At 34.5% G+C, this 21,285-nt stretch overlaps 1 protein-coding gene and 1 pseudogene across 2 annotated transcripts; both read right to left on the minus strand.

Annotated features, from left to right (window-relative positions):
• Positions 1-11,775: 11,775 nt before the first annotated feature.
• LOC143566951 (nuclear pore complex protein NUP85-like) lies at positions 11,776-16,783 on the minus strand (annotated as a pseudogene). Its single transcript, XR_013141317.1, has 18 exons — positions 16,383-16,783; positions 15,496-15,598; positions 15,306-15,416; positions 15,139-15,222; positions 14,966-15,037; positions 14,820-14,876; positions 14,606-14,725; positions 14,310-14,510; positions 14,114-14,224; positions 13,419-13,456; positions 13,195-13,351; positions 12,962-13,120; positions 12,746-12,892; positions 12,604-12,674; positions 12,421-12,508; positions 12,289-12,345; positions 12,016-12,197; positions 11,776-11,821 (listed from the first exon to the last, which is right to left on the minus strand). The product of XR_013141317.1 is annotated as a nuclear pore complex protein NUP85-like (transcript).
• Positions 16,784-17,761: 978 nt separating this feature from the next.
• On the minus strand, positions 17,762-20,769 carry LOC143566953 (ultraviolet-B receptor UVR8-like). The gene is made up of 5 exons (XM_077053496.1): positions 20,307-20,769; positions 19,976-20,146; positions 19,751-19,786; positions 19,321-19,433; positions 17,762-19,240 (listed from the first exon to the last, which is right to left on the minus strand). Exons 1-5 carry the CDS (start codon positions 20,386-20,388, stop codon positions 17,984-17,986), a joined length of 1,659 nt encoding a protein of 552 aa, XP_076909611.1. The 5' UTR covers positions 20,389-20,769; the 3' UTR covers positions 17,762-17,983.
• Positions 20,770-21,285: the final 516 nt, after the last annotated feature.

The following is a 21,285-nucleotide window of genomic DNA, read 5'->3' on the forward strand; positions in this document are numbered from 1 at the left end:
TACCATATTTGTAAATAAATCAGAGTTATGGTTATTAGCGGAAGACTTTAAAATATAAGGATCGATATTATAAATATTTACAATACAAAAAACGAGACAAAAGTCTCGTTTGGTTTTACTTATTTATATGTTTTACAAAACCACCAAGTTTTAATATTTACATAAAACTTTCTGAGCCATCGGATACTTGAGCTTCTTCGTTCTCTCAAGCTCTAATCTTGATTACCTGCACAATGTTAAATAAAATACGTCAGCAACGCATGCTGGTGAATATGCTGACGCAAAAATATTTTCTTTACTTAATTACCCCTCGAGACCATGTAAGCCTCGGCCCATCTTGGCTTAGGAATAATCAAGTTAAAACAAAAATCATTATAAACTCGAGTCTCTGCACTAGGTCACCTCAGCGAAACACCGCAGGGTTTATGACATAACTTAGGTACCATAAATATACACATGGCCATTCCCCACTCGGACGTAACTTAGGTCCGGCCCATCGTGGCTGGAGGTCGTGACCAAGCGTGGTGCGATGTGCCCACCGCGTTCCACATATGAAAGGATCCAGACAAACGTATACCATAGCCTGAGGGTTGGCTTATACTCTTATTTACAATGTTTTTAGAGACACGTAGCCTCACGTAAAGTTTTACACATAACACGTTTGTTTGTTTGAAATCAAGTTTGTAAAAGTGGGCGTATTCACCTTTCAATGGGATCGGCTTCCAACACCGTCCGCTAATTCTTCCTTCGCTATCTCGCACCTATAGTACGAGTATAACATTCATTAGTCGGATACACGATCCGGCTTAAGACCTTTAGTCTTATCATCTCGATGAACCTTTAGTTCATTCTTTTATTTACTTTAAAACCTTTAGTTTTAATAGTAATTTATAAACCTTTAGTTTATATTGAAAACCCGACGTTTCTTCTTCTTTAAGAAACGTATTTCTTTTATTATTTAAGTATATTCATAATACTTAAATAATATATTTCTATAACAAAGAATAATCTTATCTTTATATATATTCATATATATATATTTTATCTTTCTTTTCTTTCTTTTCTTTGTTAAATATTTCTTTCGTTTATCGAGAATAATATTGACTTAGGGTATTAAGCCCTTTCAATATTTTATTACTATTTTAGTCGGGCATTATGCTTACCTTGCTTGGCTTGGCAACAACCTAGACACTTGGGCAGCACTTCGACGCCGCTTGCTTATCAACTTTTACTTGATCAGCATCTTCTTACACTTGGCACGCCTTTTGAGACGTCAACACCTTTGGCACATACTTCGAGAAAATCACCGGTTCGTCGGGCAGTACTTCCTTCTTGTTCGGGATGTCGGGGAGTGGCACGTATATCGAGGTAACGGTCACGGAAAACGAGGCTCGGGGCACGTTTATCGAGACGGATCAAGGGCACGCTTTACGAGGTAATGAGAAAAAACTAGAGAGAAAGTAAATGTGAAATTGAGGTGTGAGAGGGCTGAGCTCGTGGCTGCCCTATTTATAGCCCAAATTGGATCCCATCGCGGTACACGATGGGCTCCCTGACTCCCCCATCGCGTATCGCGATGTAGGGTTGTCGAGTCACGAGGTAGGCCTGCCACGTGTTGACACGTGGCAGGCGCCGCCACACGTGTCAACACGTGGTGACACGCTGCCACGTGGCACACGTGTCACGGTGTGTCAGACACCCGATCGCGGTACGCGATGGGTGTCTTTCTTGACCCTGTCGCGTAGCGCGATAGGTCCAGAAGGCAAATTTTTCATTTTAGTCTCTGGGGTTTGGAAATTGGTAGAATTGGTCCTTTGACTTTAGAAACTTGTCATTTTTGGCCTGAAATTTATGTGATGTTACACATGACGCCATGACTTGCGAAATTATTGTTTGATGATTAAGGGGTCATTGCACAAATAAATAAGATGTTATAACTCGTTTAAAGGTTATCCGGGTTTTGTGAGACTCATGACCCGTGAAAATTATTGTTTGATTATGAAAAAGTTTCATAAATAAATGAGATGTTATAACTCATTTAAGGATTATCCAAGTTTGGTGAGACTCTTACTCGTGAATTTGGATCAAACGCATGAGAAGATTCAAATCACATATGATTTTTTAGTGGGCATTTATATAGGCAGAGAGAAGATTTGAAAAATATAATGAACAATATGTTGTTTTAGTCAGGGCTGGCCCGTGGGCCAGCGAAAACAATTAGGGCTTTAGGCCCACACTTAATTAAGGCCTCCAATTTCAAAAAAAATAATTATATATAGATATATTATAAGGGTTTAGTAATTCTACAAAGGCCAACAAAAATGAGAAGTGTGAGAAGTCATAATAAATTGACATGTGTCAAGTAGGGACTAAGAGAAAAATTGTATAAAAATAATAATACGTATTTTCTCTCTTCACATGCAACTCACATGTTAATTCACCTATCATTTTTAAATGTCTATAACTTTTTCATATGATATTTAAAAAAAATAAAATTCATAATAATAAGCGTTTTTTATCTTTAATATAAGTATGATTTTGTTATATAAAAATTAAAAAAAATTATGCCATTGTGTTTTTTTCTTACCATTGTGTCTTTTTTCGTCATTGTCTTTCTCTTTGTCAATGTGTTTTTTCGCCATTGTGTCATTCAACTTATCATCGTGTTTTTTTAATATTAATAACACCGTTGTGTAATAATAAGTAAATATAATGAAAAATACCAACAAATTATCTAATACATAAAACACAATGTTAAATACATATTACACAATAACATGAAATGTAAAACACAATAATGAATACATAACACGTAATGGCATGAATCTTAAGACACAATGGTAAATACATATAACTCAATGACCTGAAATGTAAAACACAATGGAATCTACATATAACACAATGACTTTAACGTAATACACAATGAACATAATATTTTTTCTTAACTTAACACTGCATTCTCAGATTTAAAATGCTAGGAAAAGAAATGATAAATGCTAAATATATATGTTTCCCTTGTATATTTTATTTAATATTTAATTAGTTTTTGTTCGGTTTTAGTCAAGATTTGTATACTACTAACATTATTATGTTTCGTAGGTTTCGGGATTTGATTGTGATCGAAAAGGGCGAAAAACGAGTTAAAACGAGCCTAAACAAGAAGCCGGAACGCGTCAGGAAGGAACCGGAAGGAGAACCGGTCAGACCAGGCCGGTCGGACCGGCCTCCCTTATTTTGCACGCCGCGCCGCGCGGCCATGGGGACATTCATGGTCGCGCGGCGCGGCGCCTAGACCCCTTATTTCCAGAAAGTTTCCAAATTTTGTAAGTTTTTGGCCTTGTTTTCAGTATTTAAACATCCTTAACTTTAACCTGAAAATACCCTACTGCCACCGGACAAATTTGGAGTTTACTTGAGCTATTATTAGAGATTTTTGGTGGTTTTGAAGGCACGAGAGCATCCGGTGAAGAGACATACGTTCAAGATCGAAGACTACGAGTTTTATCGCCTTTAATCTTTCGTTTCTCATTATTTCACCATGTTTTCGGATTTATTTACTTTGTTTGAATTTAATTACATAATGCTAGGCTAAACTTTACAAACTACCTAGGTCATGATGAACCTTTGTTTGGCTTGATTTTGATTTGGATTTCTATTCGTTTTGGATTTTATGCTTTAAGTAAATTGTTGAGTTTGAGTTAATTGATGTGTATGATTGCTTGGTTTTATTTACTTAGATTTATTGTTTCACATTGCCCTTGTTGATTGTTTCATAGGATTGGGTTTTGTTAGGTCATTTACTGTGTGTTCTTGACTAATTTGTGACTGAATTCGAATAAGATCATAGAAACAATAAAACTAATTAGATAGATAAGAGTGAACTGCTAGCCTAGAAAGCTGTAAGGTGATAGGTTATTGATAGATCTATGTTGGTCAGGATTGCTACATTTAGTTCTTCGTAAGGAGTCCATCTAGGTTTGATTGTCAGCTTAGTCTATTAAGTCAATTGAGTCTGCTTATCTATCTTTGATTTCCGCGCTGTAAGGTTGGATTTCGTTATAAAAATACTTAAACATAAATAATTAAATAACTGTAAGGAAGTTTAATATTTATAACTGGTATGTATTAAAACTTGTTAGAAACTCATAGGTGTCTTATTGAAGAGTCGAGGGTCATGTTCGGGTTTTCTGTCAAGGGTTTAGCTTACGATCTCAGTTCCATAACTTAAGTTTCCCATTTAATTGATAGCCATAACTTAGGGGATTCTAGCCTAGTTAGTTACTTTCATCATCTGAATTAATCTAAGTATTTTAATAGTTTACTATATTTTATTTAATTAGAGTTAAGTTTATTAATAAAATAAGTAATTAGGTTAAAGTAATCATTATGCTTTATTATTATTTAATTAGTTAGGGTTTAGTTTAGTTTAGTTTATTATTATTTAGTTTAAAAACCCTCCTTTTAATAGTAATAATTAAATAGTCGTGTTAGTTAGTCGAGTCTAATTAGTTAATTTACGTAATTTAAATAGTCTCATGGGTTGATATCCGGACTTACTTAACTTTACTAGAGTCAATCGGTTCACTTGCCGGTTAGTAGTTTAGTCAAGTTTTAGAGAGTCTAGAGTATTACTTAGTGTCTAGATTAGCGTAATTTAGTTAATACTTATTAGACTACTTTTAGCACATCAAGTTTTTGGATATAGAAAGAAAGGAAAATAAATTATATACTTAAAAGACATTCTCGAGTTAAAAGAAAAGAAAAGAAAAGAAAGTGTCAATTACATTCTTGAGTTAGATTGGAAGAAAAAGATAGGAAAAAAATTATAACTTTACAATTATGTCTTCATAGCAACATGAAAAAGAGAATTAAGATGAGTTAAATTAGTAATATGGTAATGGTTATAAACTTTCCTTCACAATCAGACCATATTTGGCTGGAAAGTTTTGGAAGGAAAAGCCCTAACTTTTCTTTCCATTCTCTTTCTTTTCTTTTAAAAACAAAACTCAAGAATGAAAAAAGAAAAGCTTTCTTATCTTTTCTTTTCAAACCCCTTAAATAAAAAACTCAAGAATGCAGTGTTACAGTAAATGTTGAGCACAATGATAAGTAGAAAAACAAATGTTGAGCATAAAGACACAATGATGTGGATAAAGGTTTAATGCTATTTTATAGGGGGTTCACCCCAGTTTTTCAATATAATGTTACAATATAATTCAAAAAAGGGATGTGATCCTTCCACACCACCCCCACATGTCTATACGGCTCGTATAGGCCTATACGGTCGTATAGGGTATACATGCCTGACAAGGGGACAAAAAAATAGCTTTTTGCAGCCTATACGACCGTATAGGCATTAAATGTCTCGTATTGCATTCAGACAAAACCATAAAAGCTATACGGTCGTATAGGGCTATACGACCGTATAGAAAATAAAAGCTATACGACCCTATAGAAAACATTTGCAGAAACATTCAAACTGCCTTAATCGCTGCCGGAAAACGATTTAGAAAAAAAACCTCAAATTTTGGGGTGCATTTTTATTTTAATGTATGTTGACTAGATGTTAAAAAACCTCAAATTTTTATTATATGTAAGCAACAAATATGCCTAGACAGTCTTGAGCTTTTGACGAGCTAAGCTTGAGCTCAACATTTAAACCCGTTAAGATAAATGAACCAAATACAACCCGTATAAATAACATATATTGTATATATGGTCATCATTTAAAAAAAAAAGTGTCTATAAACGAGCCAAATACGATTAGTATAAATCACATATATTGTATATATGGTCATCATTTCTTTTTCTAAAAAAAGTGTCTATACGGCTGTATAGGCCTATACGACCCGTATAGGCCTATACGAGGCACAATAAACGATGGCAGACAACCTCTGACATGATTCAGGTCCTATACGACCGTATAGGACAAAAAATGGTGTATGAATATCTAGGGTGATGTGGGAGGATCCCTTGCCTTTCAAAAATTGTGAGCGATCCCGCGACTGTTCTCTCCTAACAACGTAGGTCCGCCCAGACTAGAGTATCATATAACACTAGTTAAATAATAAAACTTGTAGAACAAGTCGAGATTAAAATATATGATATCTATTAGAGTTGGATGAGTACAAATTCTAAGACGAACGAATTTAAACAGAAGGCCTTAAAGCAGGATTATATATATACAACCCTAATAAAGTATAATAAGATGGAAACACCACATAAACTTCTTAGCAGTAGTTTTCATATATCAATAAATCAACATCATAAGATCCTCATAAATCTCCTTATTTGTTTATTTATATTATTTATTTGTAGTCGGGTATACATAGGCAAGCATATATTGCTGGTGGCGAAGCTTGTAATAAGATGTCGGGCACTGACATAGCTAGAAATTTTTTTCTACAGGTTCGGAAAATTTCAATGGACGGACAACCGATCATTTATTACTTAGATTTGGGTTTTCTACCGGTTCGATGTTGAAATTTCTACATGTTCGATGTTAAAATACCCTAATATATAACACTAAAACAAAAATTTGTACGGGTTCGGCCGAACCCGTTCCCCTAAAGCTGCATACGCCCCTGATACCGGGGGGTGGACTCAAAATGTATACAAAGCTTCATAAACGAGGGGGGCGGACTCAAATTTTTGACCGAAAACGGCTAAATTTACACTACGTATAAAAATTTCGGACGAAAAATGGATAAATTTACACTATTGCGCCAAAAAACAGGGAGGTGGGGCCACCCCAGGCCCTAAGTAAGCTTCGTCAATGTATATTGCATTTGACCCGGCTTATGTTTGAGTAAAGTTTATATCAATATGTAGATAAAAATAAACGCGTTGGAGCGCTATCTTTGGAGCTTTATAAAATTATATATCTTAAAACTTATAAAAGAAAAACCAAATAGAAATAAAATTAGTTATATAATATGAATTCAAAACAAAATCTTGAAAAAAAATTAGTCTATTCGACTAAATTTTAGAAAAATCCAGTCTGTTCGACCGGATATTTTGGCCCTTGACATTTTTTAGTTGGATTAAAATTCATTCGGGTGATGATTAAAATCCAGGCTGATAGCTAGACTGTTTGTTAAAGAACATTGTTAAGAATTAATCAGTTTAGTAAGTAAATATGAGTTTTAATGAAGTAAAATGGACAATTTGAGAATTCCTTGATCTTATTTGGGCATGTAAATATGCAATAGGCCAAAGATACCTCAAGTTGAGTGTACTTTATGATTAATAACTACAACAAAATATTGTAATTACATATTCTAGTTTTCTTTAGTACAACTAGGTAGGGTCCTAGTTTTTAAAATGCAAACAAAGCAAAGCCACCACGAACATAAAATAAGTCTCAAATACGACATATGTTGGATCGTTTTCGTGGCTTTAGAATATATAGGAGTGAAAGTCTTTGCTATTGACAATGTAATAGTTGCCCTAGATAATTTTGTCATTCTAGCATAATGTGTGACAATCAAGATATATACTAGATACACCATATTTCATTGTTGACATACCCCACATCAATCAATCTCTATAAATCAATCATAGATTTACTAAATTAATTAGCAAATGATCACGTAAAATGTTTCGTTTTTTTGTGTTACGGATTGTATGTGTGTTGTAAAGTGTTCTATGGTAAAAATAAACGAACTTGATTCTTCATGTCATGAAATTCTCAGTTTCTTATGTAGTTGTCGTGCTAGAGTCGATGCTTACACGCTGCATGCGTGCTCACGACACCAAATGTTCACTCACAAAACTAATTTTTAAAATGGATCTGAAAATTGTGTTAAGAGTGTATATTTAGTGAGAATAGATAGGTGGGTTATTTTTTATTCTCATAAAAAGTTTATTGAGTTAATGAGTATGACATTGACATGTGAGGTAAGAAAGTAAAAGAATAATAATTTGGGGGTTAATAATTTAATATTATAGAAAACAATATATTTTTATGTTTTATTAAAAAAATGTTTCTCAAAATAATTTTGATATAGTTAGTGTCAAGTTAATTCCTGAACCCGAGTTATGGATAATGAAGATGGACCAGTTTGAGCAAATGGATCGATCACCTTAATTAATAATTACTGCATTTAGAGATAATTAGCAATTTTATTTATTAGATAGAGATGTATTTTTATCTAATAGAAAAATAGGAGTTTGTGTTCGTTTCTAAATGTAATCGAGTCTTAAAGAATTCATGCTAGGGCTAATGGAGAATTGATCAAGTTTTGAGTTGTTTTATTTGATTAATAAAATTAATGAGTTGTTTGAAATATTCTCCGTGTTTCATTCGTGTTCAATTAATCGATTGCCAATTCAACACCCGTGACTTAAGCCCGTCAACTTATGAAATAAATATACGAAAAACCACTAGGCTACCTTTTGTACATTAAGGTCATTAAACGTTTATTGTGTTTTTTGAGTATAGTGATGTGTTAACTGTTACTCTTAAGTTACTCAAAATTTGAAATTAATGACAAACATTTTACAATAGGTCGAGGGTAATTAGTCTATTATCTGGGTGTTTGGGATCGTTTATTTATATTCTTATTACTTATTAACTTTTAAGGTGTTAGGCAAAGTTACAAGTCTTTTTTATTTTATGTGTAAATAAGTAGCTTTTAATAAGTTAAGGAATTATGATTTTTTGAAAAAGTTACCCACGGGTAACCCTGGGTAGAATGGGAACACTGCCGTCAACCCCCCCCCCCCCCCCCTTCATCTCCATTTGCGGGTCCAACTACCCGCTCACATCAAACAAATATAGCCATCATTTTCGTTCATTTTTCACAATTTTTAATTTAATAAATTTTTTAGTGTATAAAAAGGGGTGGCGTCGAGTTCAACGAGTCATGCATAGTAATGTTTTGACTTCAAGATCTTTCAATGTAGTTGTTAAAAAATCAAATTTTGCAATTCAAAAGGGGATAGCGACGCAACTTGTTACCCGTTTGCCTTCTGTTTCTGTTTTTGTTTTGATGTAATAATTATGTTTTAGTTAATAAAGAATGAAATTGATGTATGATAGTAACGAGAGGAAGCATATATTGTTGAAAATAATAAATGCTGTCGGAGTTGATATAGAATATGTTTGTCCAAGAAGTCTCTATGATACAACTACTACAAGGAATACTATGTGACGAAAAAGAAAACATTATTACGATAATTAGAGGCTGGAAAAGGAAAAATAAAATGAAGATTCCAATATACTCTCTTTTTTTTCAAATTATAACTTTTATAAACACCATCGAAAAAACAACCACCAAACACTCCTCTCCATAACAGAGAGCCAAACACATCAAATTAAAAGAACACCAATCTAATAATGATATCGTTCTAAGTTTCGACCTATACTTGAATCAAAGGAATCCCCACGATTTTTTTTCTAGAATAATGCATTCAATCTTGATATTTTTACCGCGAAACCGGTTGTTGTTCCTGGCTTTCCAGATACTCTAACAGGTTATAACCATGATCCCTTGGAAAGCCTCTTTCTTGATTTTTCCCAAACCCCAAGTAAATCTAAGTAAATCTCTAACCGAGGAAGCTTTTTTACCGTATTAAATTTCAACATACTCTTTTAATAATTAAAATTTTAAAATAAATAACATTTACATTAAATTACACGTACATGCCTCATAAGTTAAATTTAAAAATTATATTTGCAATAATTCTGAACCGCTAACACCGTTATGTTAAGTCGTCATCCCTTCAATCATCTCATCACAGAACCAATTTTTTATGATACTTTAGAGTTTAGAACAAACATTTTATGTCGGATTTTTTTACCAAAGTAGAGTAGGATGAATAAATATTTATCAAAATGGGAAGTTTGAAACTTATTTACTAAAATAGATGATTATATGTTAATTGTTTTTTTCCACTCATAATTTTATTGAATAAAAATAATTTCTATTGGAAATTTCTCTTTGATAGAGAGAATAAAAAAAAGAACTAAAAAGATGAAATTTATATTTTTATATTTCATCCTGTTTTAATCGAAATAAAAAAAATGCTTTTGTAAACTGTTTTCTAAAATTATTTCTTTTTATTTTACAAAATTGATTTAAACTACAGTTTTATATTACAACTAGTGTTTAACCCGGCGCAACCATGTTGAATTTGTTCATGTACCCGTCATATTGTAGCGGTGCACTAATATGGTTTCAATTAGTACCGTAATTATAAAACAAAAACTAAATTTGTAGAAATAAAAAAACATTAACATGTAAAAAATTAAAATACTATAAACAACATTTATTCGGTTATGTTTGTTACGATATGGCATAAACAACATTGGTGAAACACACGCGTTAAAACTCATAAAATAAATTCTTCAAATTAACATTAAAAAAATTTAAAACGAAGTTTATTCGGTCAGTAAATTCCTGAAATTGGTAAAACCGAGCGTTGTCGGTTCGAGTGTTGCGGCGGTGAGTCAACACAAATTCGGTTAGTTTCGGTTACATTTTTTATGGTACAAAACTAAAAAAGGTCAGTAAAATATGAACGTTGTCGGTACCGGGAGGTGCGTTGGTAAAATCCGAGCATTGTCGGTCCCAGACGTCTTGGTGGTTAGCCAACGCGAATTTGGTCGGTCTCGGTTATGTTCGTTACGGTACAAGAACTAAAACAAAAGGGTCGATAAAATCTGAGCATTGTCGGTCCCGCAAGTTGTGGTGGTAAGTCGACGCAAATTCGGTCGGTCTCGGTTACGTTACTTACGATACCAGAATTAAAACAAAAGGGTCGGTAAAACCTAGGCGTAGCGGCGGTGATTCGGAAAAACCTGAGCGTTGTTGGTCTCGACCTTTGTGACGGTAAATCGACACGAATTTAATTTGTTACAATTACGTCCGTTACCATACCTTAAAAAAACAAAAATAACAACTTCGTCCAATATCGGACCACCACTTGGGCCAATAAAATGGCTAGCGGCACCAAGCTTTCATTTTATATATTTTTGAGTTCTTTTAATCTTTGTTCTTTATATTTATTGGTTTATAATAGTTTTCCAACAATTTGTATTTTCTAATAATAAGGGTGTTAAAAAATAGAATTAGATTTAATATCGACGTTGCTTAGTCTGAATATGTTCGGTTTACCATCCGTACTAGTACGACACCGACACTTGGAAAACTTACTATATCCAAAAAAAATTGTTGAACAATTTCGTTTCATTAAAATCTATGCTAGAAAATCAAGAGAGAAAATAATCATAATTGTTAAAACCATAAGAACGAATGTGGTTGCCTATCCCGATAAAACTAATAGCAATACCGGTGTTGTTCGGTCGGACTTATTTTGGTTTGTCACAATACCAGTACGGGACTGACACTCATTTTATATCTTTTTATAAGTATATTTTATTTTATATTTCAATATAAGATATGAGATTCAAGGGCATGTTTTTTCATCAAAAGTGTACCTATGCCATTACATGTATGTAATTCATGGGTGATGTTATACTAAATAGAGCCCAAAACAAGCTAAACTTGAACTCAAAACTCTTATAAATTAAACAAGCCAAACTCTAAGTCTAGACGAGCTCAAACTCAACTTGTTTATACCATCCCTTATTACCAATGCATATGTACTGTCTATGTACATAGAATGATGGATCTAATTACAGGGCATCAAGAATAACAAAGAAAAATAAAATAATTCATAAATTATCATTTTTAAAGTTGATCTTTCAACAAATAGCAGACAGTATCCCTCATCATATAATTCAATCTAAAACTGAGGAAACTTCCATATTTACAAAAACTCACTTAATTTCACAACATCAATATCCAGATTAGACCTTAAAAGTTTACAAAATCCTTAAAAAGATACAGTAAATGAGTCATCAGACGTTGTTGGATGTCATAAGTTCGGTTACACACTCTTCATACATCTTTGATTCTTCCTGTTTGATATCAAACTGATAGCGACATTCTTGATATTCATACAGAGAATAAGTATTGAAATGATGTTTATAAATAATAATAAACATACCAAAAAAGGCCTAAATTAGTAGCAAGAGCCACCCTAACCGAGCTCAGGGCCTGAGGTGGCAGGCTCACCTCAACATAATCGGGCCGCAGCCTTGCCACGGACAACTCTTGCAATTTATTCAATAGAAGATTAGTCTGAGATACGTTCAGCAGCGGTCGGTCCCGCCAGTTGAGCAACTTCAACTACAAATAAAAATATATAATTATATAAAATATAACATGTTATCAAACTACACACGAGAGAGCGATAACAAAAGGTTCATAAATAACTCACCGAATCATACAGAAGAGGAAGCCAAAACCGTTGAGGCGTAGAAGGATTTTTCATAAGCTGATGTGTCACAAGACAAAAGATATCATTATATAATGTGATATTTTGTAAATAAAATTTTTTTATTAAGCATACCAAGATTAAGGTTTCGCTGGCTTTTCGAGCAGCATCGGTTAGAACACCATCTTGAACCTGCTGCAGAGATTTCTTGAAATCCCGATACCTATGCAGCATCAATTATACAATTATACAATTATACAACTCAGAATAATACGATAAACAAAAAACAGAAAATTATTATTAAAATTCAAAACATACTTATGAAGAAACTCGAGACCCCCTGCGGTTCTAGATTCAGAGCCCAATAATTCAATTAATCCTTCCCATTGCTACAAAAATAATGCCAACAATCAATTATTCAATTTTTAGAATTGTAGATAATACACAATGAAACACATACCTCAAAACTCTCATCAGATATTGACTTTCCGACAAAATCAAACAACTTTTGAGCTATTCGGTTCAGACGAGTTTCATCTTGGGCTTGTTGTAGCCAAAAGACTCCCGCGCCTTTTCTACCGTGCTTCCAGTGATGCACACCAGCAATCTGTTTTAACAGTAATTACTATTCAACTTATAAATTATAAGAAAATGGTAAATCAGAAACAAGTATTACCTTCATCGCGTTGGAGCTCACAGTATCAAGATCATACATACGACATATCTCAATGTTTTTGAGAAGCACTTGACTGTGATATGCGGGTTGCTTGTACAACAAGATTTCCAACAATCCAATTCCATGTTTCACACAAGATATCAAATATATAGGAGCGATATGTGAATAAAACAATAAATTAATAACTACCTGACATATTGATTACAGTAGTTTAAAGATTAACATGCACTAACTTGCCAAGTTAAGGCATGAGAAGCTAACACTTGAGCATAAACGAGTCTATGGGATTCCTCTATGCTAATTCCACCTAAATTATCGCGTTCTTCTTTTAATAGAATTTCTGCCTCAACACTGCCAGCTGTCAGCAACTCTGTAGCGTGGGCAATCATCCTACCCGGAAAAAAAATAATAAGGAGAATTCGTGTTAAAAAGAAAACAATAATAATAAATATTTTACCAGGGACCAAATGATCTTGAGCACTCAGCCAATACAACCTGAAAAATTTTTAATTTAAAGATGTTAGCATGTTACATTTACAATAAAATTAACAACTTTTAGCCTGTAAATGAGCCGAACGTGCAGTGAACCATTCGGCACGAAGTTTGTTTATTTAATAAACGAATGAACATGAACAATACGTTTTGTTCATTTAGTTAAATGAACGAGCATGTACACATGTCTCGTTTGTTCATTCATGTTTGTGATGTCCGTTTATTACGTTTGTTCATTTACATTCATTTATGTTTCGTTTTTTTAAGTTCATTTATATACGCTAGTTTATATATTCATTAAAAGTTTAGGCCCGCTGCAATTTAGTCTAACTTTATGAAATTAAAAATATCACACATCACAATTTAGTTTAGCCACATTAAGCTTCTAGGCCCAAAAGTTTTGACGTTCACGTTTACTTCTAATTCGTGTTTGGTCAGTCATGTTCATTAATCTATGTTCAGGTATGTCAATTCGTTTATGTTCAAGAGCGGTAAACAGGAACAACTGAACAAGTTCAATTTCTTAACAAACACAAACAAGAAACCCCTGTTTGGTTACTTGTTCGTGTTTGATCGTTTTCTTAGTTAAAGTTAAACAAACGAACACGAACATGCCTCATTCGGTTGGTTTACAGTCCTAATCTTTAGGCCGCTCATTACCTCTGTATTTTCTGCAAGAATCCCAAGGAAAAGTCTCATGAGTTTATGGGAATTAGAAATTGGTTTCAACTGGACGCATTTTTGAGCTAGAACATACATACTTTCTAAACCCTGCACAGATAATAACAGTATTGATGGCAATTATGGTTAATGATTGGTCAAATGAACTTATGATACAAAACGTAATATCACTGACCGCAGTGAAGGGCCTGACATAGAGAAAGTGAGCAATATATAGCTCAACCCAGTGACAGGTGGCACTAGACAATGTACTTGTGTTTCCCAACAAAATTTGAAGCAAACTTTTAAGGTTTTCTTTAGTTTGATTATGAGTGCACTGAAGCCAAAATGCACTGCAATCCAATTTGGTTATTTGTGTTCGCCATTTCTCCCATGCCTATCAGATATTAAATATTAATATACTTATTTCATAAAACTTCATTTAAAATGTTATTGTAAACTTGTAAAGTATAAACTGGTTAAGCTTCTTACCCTCATGAAATCAGACTTGTTGTTATAACATTCACCTAACTTTCCATCTGGTAAATCTGCACGCATACGTGGCATTTTTGATACTAGAACTGCAACTGCTTCTACAAGTCCATTCTCTGTCTGTAATATAAATGGCATTGATAGTTAATACACTCTACACTGAACAATGTATAAGTTATAAGTTATTACTTTAAAAAAGTATTTGATTACAAACCTCACAACTTCCAAGCTGATTAAGCTGATAAGACCCATGTAGACGCAACAGTTTCACCTACAGTTGGCATTATGAATGTTTGTTTTATGATTACAAGGTCAATAACACGTTTATTCACAATCTGTGATTCAAATATGTATGCTCACCACAATGTCTAGCCAGCCGACTGCAAGGGCGGAAGATATTGCTTGCCAATATGCAGGCTCATTTTCAACAACCTGGGGAAAGAGTCAAAATTTCATAATATGTATATTGAAATTTTATAGACTATACACAAAATGTATTAAGTATATGTAGTATCAAATAATCATATCCAAACCTGCATATTAATAAGTTCTGCTTGAAACTCAACCAGTTTTAAATGAACACTTGGCACTTGCCCAGAGAACAGAGTATCATAATCCTGGTGAAAGTATAACCATAAATAAATTAACTGTAAAATAATAATAACTGTGTTTAAACTAGGGTTAAGTTAAGAATCCTTACAGATAACCAATCAACAAGCTGTTCCGGGATCCAAGGATGCGATTGTTTATCTGCATAAAATATTTCCAGAAGCTCCCATGCGGCTTTCAAAGAACTTGGCGCCTCAACATTCTATCATAAAATTTATATAATTTAATGGCTCTTAAAGATACAAAAAGCTACAAATTTAACAAATCAAGAACAGAATTACCTTCATTACCGTCTTTGGATCTTCAATTAACGCGGTAGGACCAGATTTCTTGCTTCCTAAAAGAGAATTTATTTCCTTGCTATACTCGAGAACATATTTTGACCTAATTCCATAAAGTGTGACAACATTCTATAAGAAATCACTTCCAGATGCATCATAAGCACAATCAGAAATAACTTGAAAAACCTAATCATTTTGTTTGTTCTAAAATCCCAATGCATCACAACTAGGGCTGTAAAGGAACCGAACAAGGCCTTGTTCATGTTCAGCTATTATCGGGCATGCAAACGGTTGACAAACATATATCCGAAAGAAATCGCTTGTTCATGTTCATTCATGAAATGTTTTAGCTATCTGAGAACGGTCAGTGTCAAAAGTTCGGTCCGGCTACAAGTTTGTTAATGGTTTTTTATAACATTCACATTCATATGTTAATATACATATAAACCAATCATATAACACATATACATATTTTAGTTTTATAGTTAATAAATATATGATAATATCAGAAAAATCAATAAAAACATTAGAAAAACCTTTAATAAACAAACATCAACAAAGATAAACGGACGTATAAGAACACGTTACCGAACGTTCGCAAACACAATTGAGCTAATATTGCCTCTGTTCGTATTCATTCATTTAGTTAATCGAACAAAATTCCTTGTTCATCTTCATTCACTTATTAAACAAACGAACATAAACAAACTTCCCGCCGAACAATCTCGTTTGCACTTTACAGCCCTAATAACAACCGAGTAAAAAAACTACGCAATTTTCAAATTTGGGGATTTCACTTCCTACACTATCAATTTACACATTTAACCATTTCAAAACCCTAATCCTAATCCCTAAACCAAACAAATACACCACAATTAGTCAATTACCACTCGCCATCATACGAAACCGACTGGCGCAGCTCCGCCAACGCCCGCATAGCATTCTTCTTATTCTGCAAATGCGCAAACGGCGCCACCGATCCAAAACGCAATCCTCCGCCAGCGTGCAGCATCCTTAACCAAACTCAATTCCACCACTTTACCACCAGATTCATTACTGGTAGTGGCAGTTTCCGGTGACCGGAATACGGTAACGCGTAGGGAGTTGCCGTGAGACCATGAGATGGAAAGACGAGGTGAGATTGGAGGTTGGAGGTTGTGGTGGAGAGTGTAGAGTGTAGGTGTATTGGATTCTGAAGAGTATGGGATGATGGAGGATGATGATGACTCGCCGGAAGGTGTGAGGAGGCCCGGCATGGTAGTGGGTGGGTTTTAGGGTTTTGAATGATTTTAATGACGACGGATCAAGATAGATACCGTAAGGGGTACGGGCGGAGACTCTTCAGAAACACGACCCAAACCCGACACGAATATTTTGGGTTGATTAACATGAACAGTCTGAAAAACGGGATCAACTCGTTTTAAAAGCTGGTTGCTTTTGGGTTAACCATGATAAAAATGAGTTGACTCGTTAACCCGTTCTAAGTATTTTAAAATATAAAATATATATTGGTTTTCCTGTTTCTCATTTTTCTGATCATTCTATGGAAATTTCAATTCCAATTTCAAGATTTTTAATATTTCTAATAAAAATAAGTTCATATTACTCATTTGAGCTACCGAATCTAAATTAAGTCCCTTTTGTTTGACTGGTTGTTTTGGGGTCAACCAGAATTTGTGTGTTTAACACGGAAAAATAATATTGGTTAGGTTCGGGTTACACATTTTAACCCGTCAACCTGACATGTTGATACTGATACCCCTGCTCTCGCCATGTTACTAATGAATATTAATCAGCCTCTATTGATTTGATGTCACTTATATTGATGTGTGTGTATTCCTAAATACGACATTGTATGTTCATAAATACGACACTGTAGAAGCAGCATGATGGACGAATGGATCATGGTACAAGGCTACAAAGCCCAAGTAGAGGTATGTGGTCGTTTAATTACGTTATACATGTTTGAGATTGAGTTTGAAAAATGCTTATTAGCTTTCGGTAAACCAGGATTTGAGGCTTTTAGAAAACTGTTTTTTAACCATCTCAAAAAGCTAAAATAAAAAATATTTTTTTATGATTGCCAAACACATTTTAACTTATTGGCTTTTTAAAAACACCAATAAACCAATAAGATTTTTTCATTCTCAACCCGAAACATGCTCATAATATTTGGTTGACTAACGGATGTGATGAGTGAGATAGACATGCACACATAATATAGTCTATTTTTAGGGGTGTGCCTGTGCGTATTGAAACACCCATAAGGCCATAAATAATTCAGTCATTCTTCACGTTTTAATGGTTTACCGAAACTTTTACACAAAGTTACAATCCCACTCTTTATAAAATAATCATCCACATATAATTCCAAGACTCCAATTTCTTGGTATACAAACTTTGTTACAATCTTAGATTATTCATATTTTATTACAATACAAAATGCATCATTTTCACACCCGTAATATCTACAAATAAAGAATGATCTTCAATGCGTATATGTTGAAGATTCAAGACACTCATTAACCATCCCCTTAATCTTTCTCTTCATAATCTTATCCTTTAAGCCCACAAGCATATTACGATAAAACATTTCCAACCGTACAAGCGTATCAGAATCACAAGACTCCAACATCTCGTCCCACGACTTACCAACATCAAAAGAACCCGACTTCATTAAAGAAACCGGTATATCATTCGCCTTTTCAAAAGGTCTCCCAAAAATTGAACCATGAAGAATGCTGGCATAACTTTCCATTATATAAAGTTCCTTTTCAATTTCTGTCAAGTCTTTCGAACTCTTTTCTTCATATGTTATGTCATTGTTCGTGACATTAATTGTTTGGGGCTCGTTGTTCTCAAAATCTTGGTCTAACGGTGGCCATAGCACGAGATTCAGGTCAAAAAAGTCAACCACTTGACCGTTTCCAAGAACCCCACTTCTTCCCCTCCCCCATGACCAAACCTTATACCCATTATCCGCAACAAGAACAGTATGGGCCGCCCCACAAGCCACTTGTATCGGGCCGGGAAAGTTTGACCCATCTTGACCATTACACGAGATCACACGTGGAGTAAGCGCGTCTCCTCCTTCACTCTCCTCATAGCAAAGGCCCAACCCGTTTCCCATCCCCCACGACCAAACATCCCCGACCGACGACACCACACTCGTATGAAACAAACCACAGTCAATTGATATTAACCATACATTAACCGGTAAAGATTTAACAATTTCAGGGTGTAACGCCTTTTTACTGGTCCCCTGCCCGAGCTGCCCGTTTTCCCCAAGCCCGAAAGTCCAACATACACTTTTCAAAAAATCACCATCTCCTTTTTTATACGCGAGTATTGACGTGTGGAAGGCCCCACACGCGAGTTCATACGCTGCCCAAGATGATTCGGTATTGAATGTTTTAATCATTTGAGGAGCTGCCCGAACCTCAGTATCTCCTAAACCAAGCTGCCCGTGATTATTGTTGCCCCATGAATAGCATACAAGATCACCACCACCTTCATGGGTTACATCTGAATTAACCAATGCTACAATGTGTTCATTTCCGCATGCTACTTTGACCACGATTTGACCATGGAAGTCCCAAACAGGCAGCGGAGTGTGTGTGGCAAGAAGTGTGAATTCTTCGCCTTCGTTTGGTGTGTCTTGTGACGGGCAGTTGCCCCAAATCCAAAGTGACCCGAGATCATCTATCGCGACTGACATCATGCCTCCAGCTTTCACAGATGATATCTGCAACAAGTTTTGTCATAAATAATATGGATATTTAGAACTTTTAACATGTTATGAAGATTGTTGTTTAATGTTGGCACCTTAAGTCTTTTTTCGCTCTTTGTTGTTGATCCATCTGTTTGGCTTATACCATGGAACCCTTTTACCAAAGATGGAACCAGCGAATTCTCGTCGTTGACCCCGAGTTGACCATCTATATTGATGTCAAGGATGCAAATAAAAATATAACTTAGGCGCCGCAATGGTAAGCGCTTTGTGTCTTTCTTGATCCTAAGAATGTTCATCTAGTCAGTTTTCCAGTTATTCAAATTTGACAATTTGGAAAACCGATTCGGATTCATGTTGATTTGAATAACCCGAATAGTAGAAAGATTAATTAACAATAAATAATATATACATGTGTTTTTTTATAAATAAAAATAAAATTTATATTCATTGGTTAGCAGGATACCGGTCCTGGTCCTGTAAGTTTTCTGGTAACGGACTTTATTGATTATATCAAAAGGATACAAGTATTGTGACCCCAGCTCCAAACTGACCCATCATCTGTAACATATCAAAACAATAATATAAAATCAAAGATTAAGAAGAATGGTTTCAGTTACATCTATATAGCAACCCATGATTTAGATTAATTTTATACATATAATATGTTTCATAGCATCCTTTCAATTCACAATAACATACTACTAATTCTAGGCTTCTTAAATAAAGCAACAACATAAAAAAAATTACCCGAAAGCGCAAGACTATGATAAGCACCGGCCGACACTCCCACGATCTTAACCATTTCGCCCCGATCAGCTGAACTAAACTCAATCTTGGAGGGAAAAAGGCGATCGGCCTCTGATCCGGTACCAAGCCGGCCGAAAGTCCCTCTTCCCCATGAATATACACTGCCATCACCTTCACAAAATTAAAAAAAATAAAATCATTACAATTTTAATATTATTACATAAAACTACATATTTTTTTTTCTTCATAAAACTTCATTAGTTATTATGCAAACAGCTAACAAGCTGCGCCGCTAGCCTTTTTTGAATAGCAAAACTACATATTCAATTACCAGTGAGAGCGAGTGTGTGAGCTTCTCCTGCCGCAACTGAAACTACTTTCCGAGAATCAGCATATGTTGTGGAGTCTTCCATGATCACTTTGTGTGTTAATAACTTAATATTACAGCTTAGACTTTAGTCTTATATGATTTAGACCTATGATTATGAATCATCAAATTGACAACTACCTACGAATTAATTCAAGTCAAATCGAACGTATGTCCTGTTTTTAGGCAGTTGTCAATTTCTTATGTTCAGTCTGGTTTATATTTTATTATTATTGTTTTTGAAGTCATTGGCTAAACGTACAGGTATGTAACTGTTATTAACTTTATGGATGTTACTTGAAACAACGGAATTAATATGTGGTAACACGTGCATGTGTATTGCACCGTCCTGTTTAATTATTCTTTCTATTTCTATTAACTAAATTCACACGTATATTCTATTCTTGTTATACTCATGACGTGACTTGATTTGTATATATGAATACCAACGTATAGCTGGTGGTATATACTATATAGACATGGGCGGGTCTACTCTTGTGGTACAGGGTAGCGCGTTTCCTATGAAATTTGTTTTTTAGTTATATTTATTAGTGTAAAAATCTCGACTAACGCTATTAGTATATAGCGATAGTTTGAATATTTCTGATAACGTAGAGGTGGTATGTGGACACATATAAAGATACCATATATATGACCATAGATAAGATACACTGAGCAAAAAATAATTGAGAAGGATAGTGAAGAAGCACTAGTACAATTTTCGGTTTAATTACTTAGCCTTTAGGTTAAAGTTAGACTTTCTGAGGAGGTGGTATACAATGCGGCCAATCTGAGCGGTATAACCTGTAAAACGAAACACCATGAGCTCGTTATGAGAAGGAGATGGGGGGATCTTTCCGTAACAACCCCCGGCGTGAAAATCAGTATGGGTGACTGAATTTATAGAATTGCCAAACACTAGAGAGTATTTGTGTGGAGAGAG

Source organism: Bidens hawaiensis, unplaced genomic scaffold (assembly GCF_021521415.1).
Source record: "Bidens hawaiensis isolate Kalapana, Puna unplaced genomic scaffold, B.hawaiensis_p1.1 tig00023094_1, whole genome shotgun sequence".
NCBI classification, from domain to species: Eukaryota; Viridiplantae; Streptophyta; class Magnoliopsida; order Asterales; family Asteraceae; genus Bidens; species Bidens hawaiensis.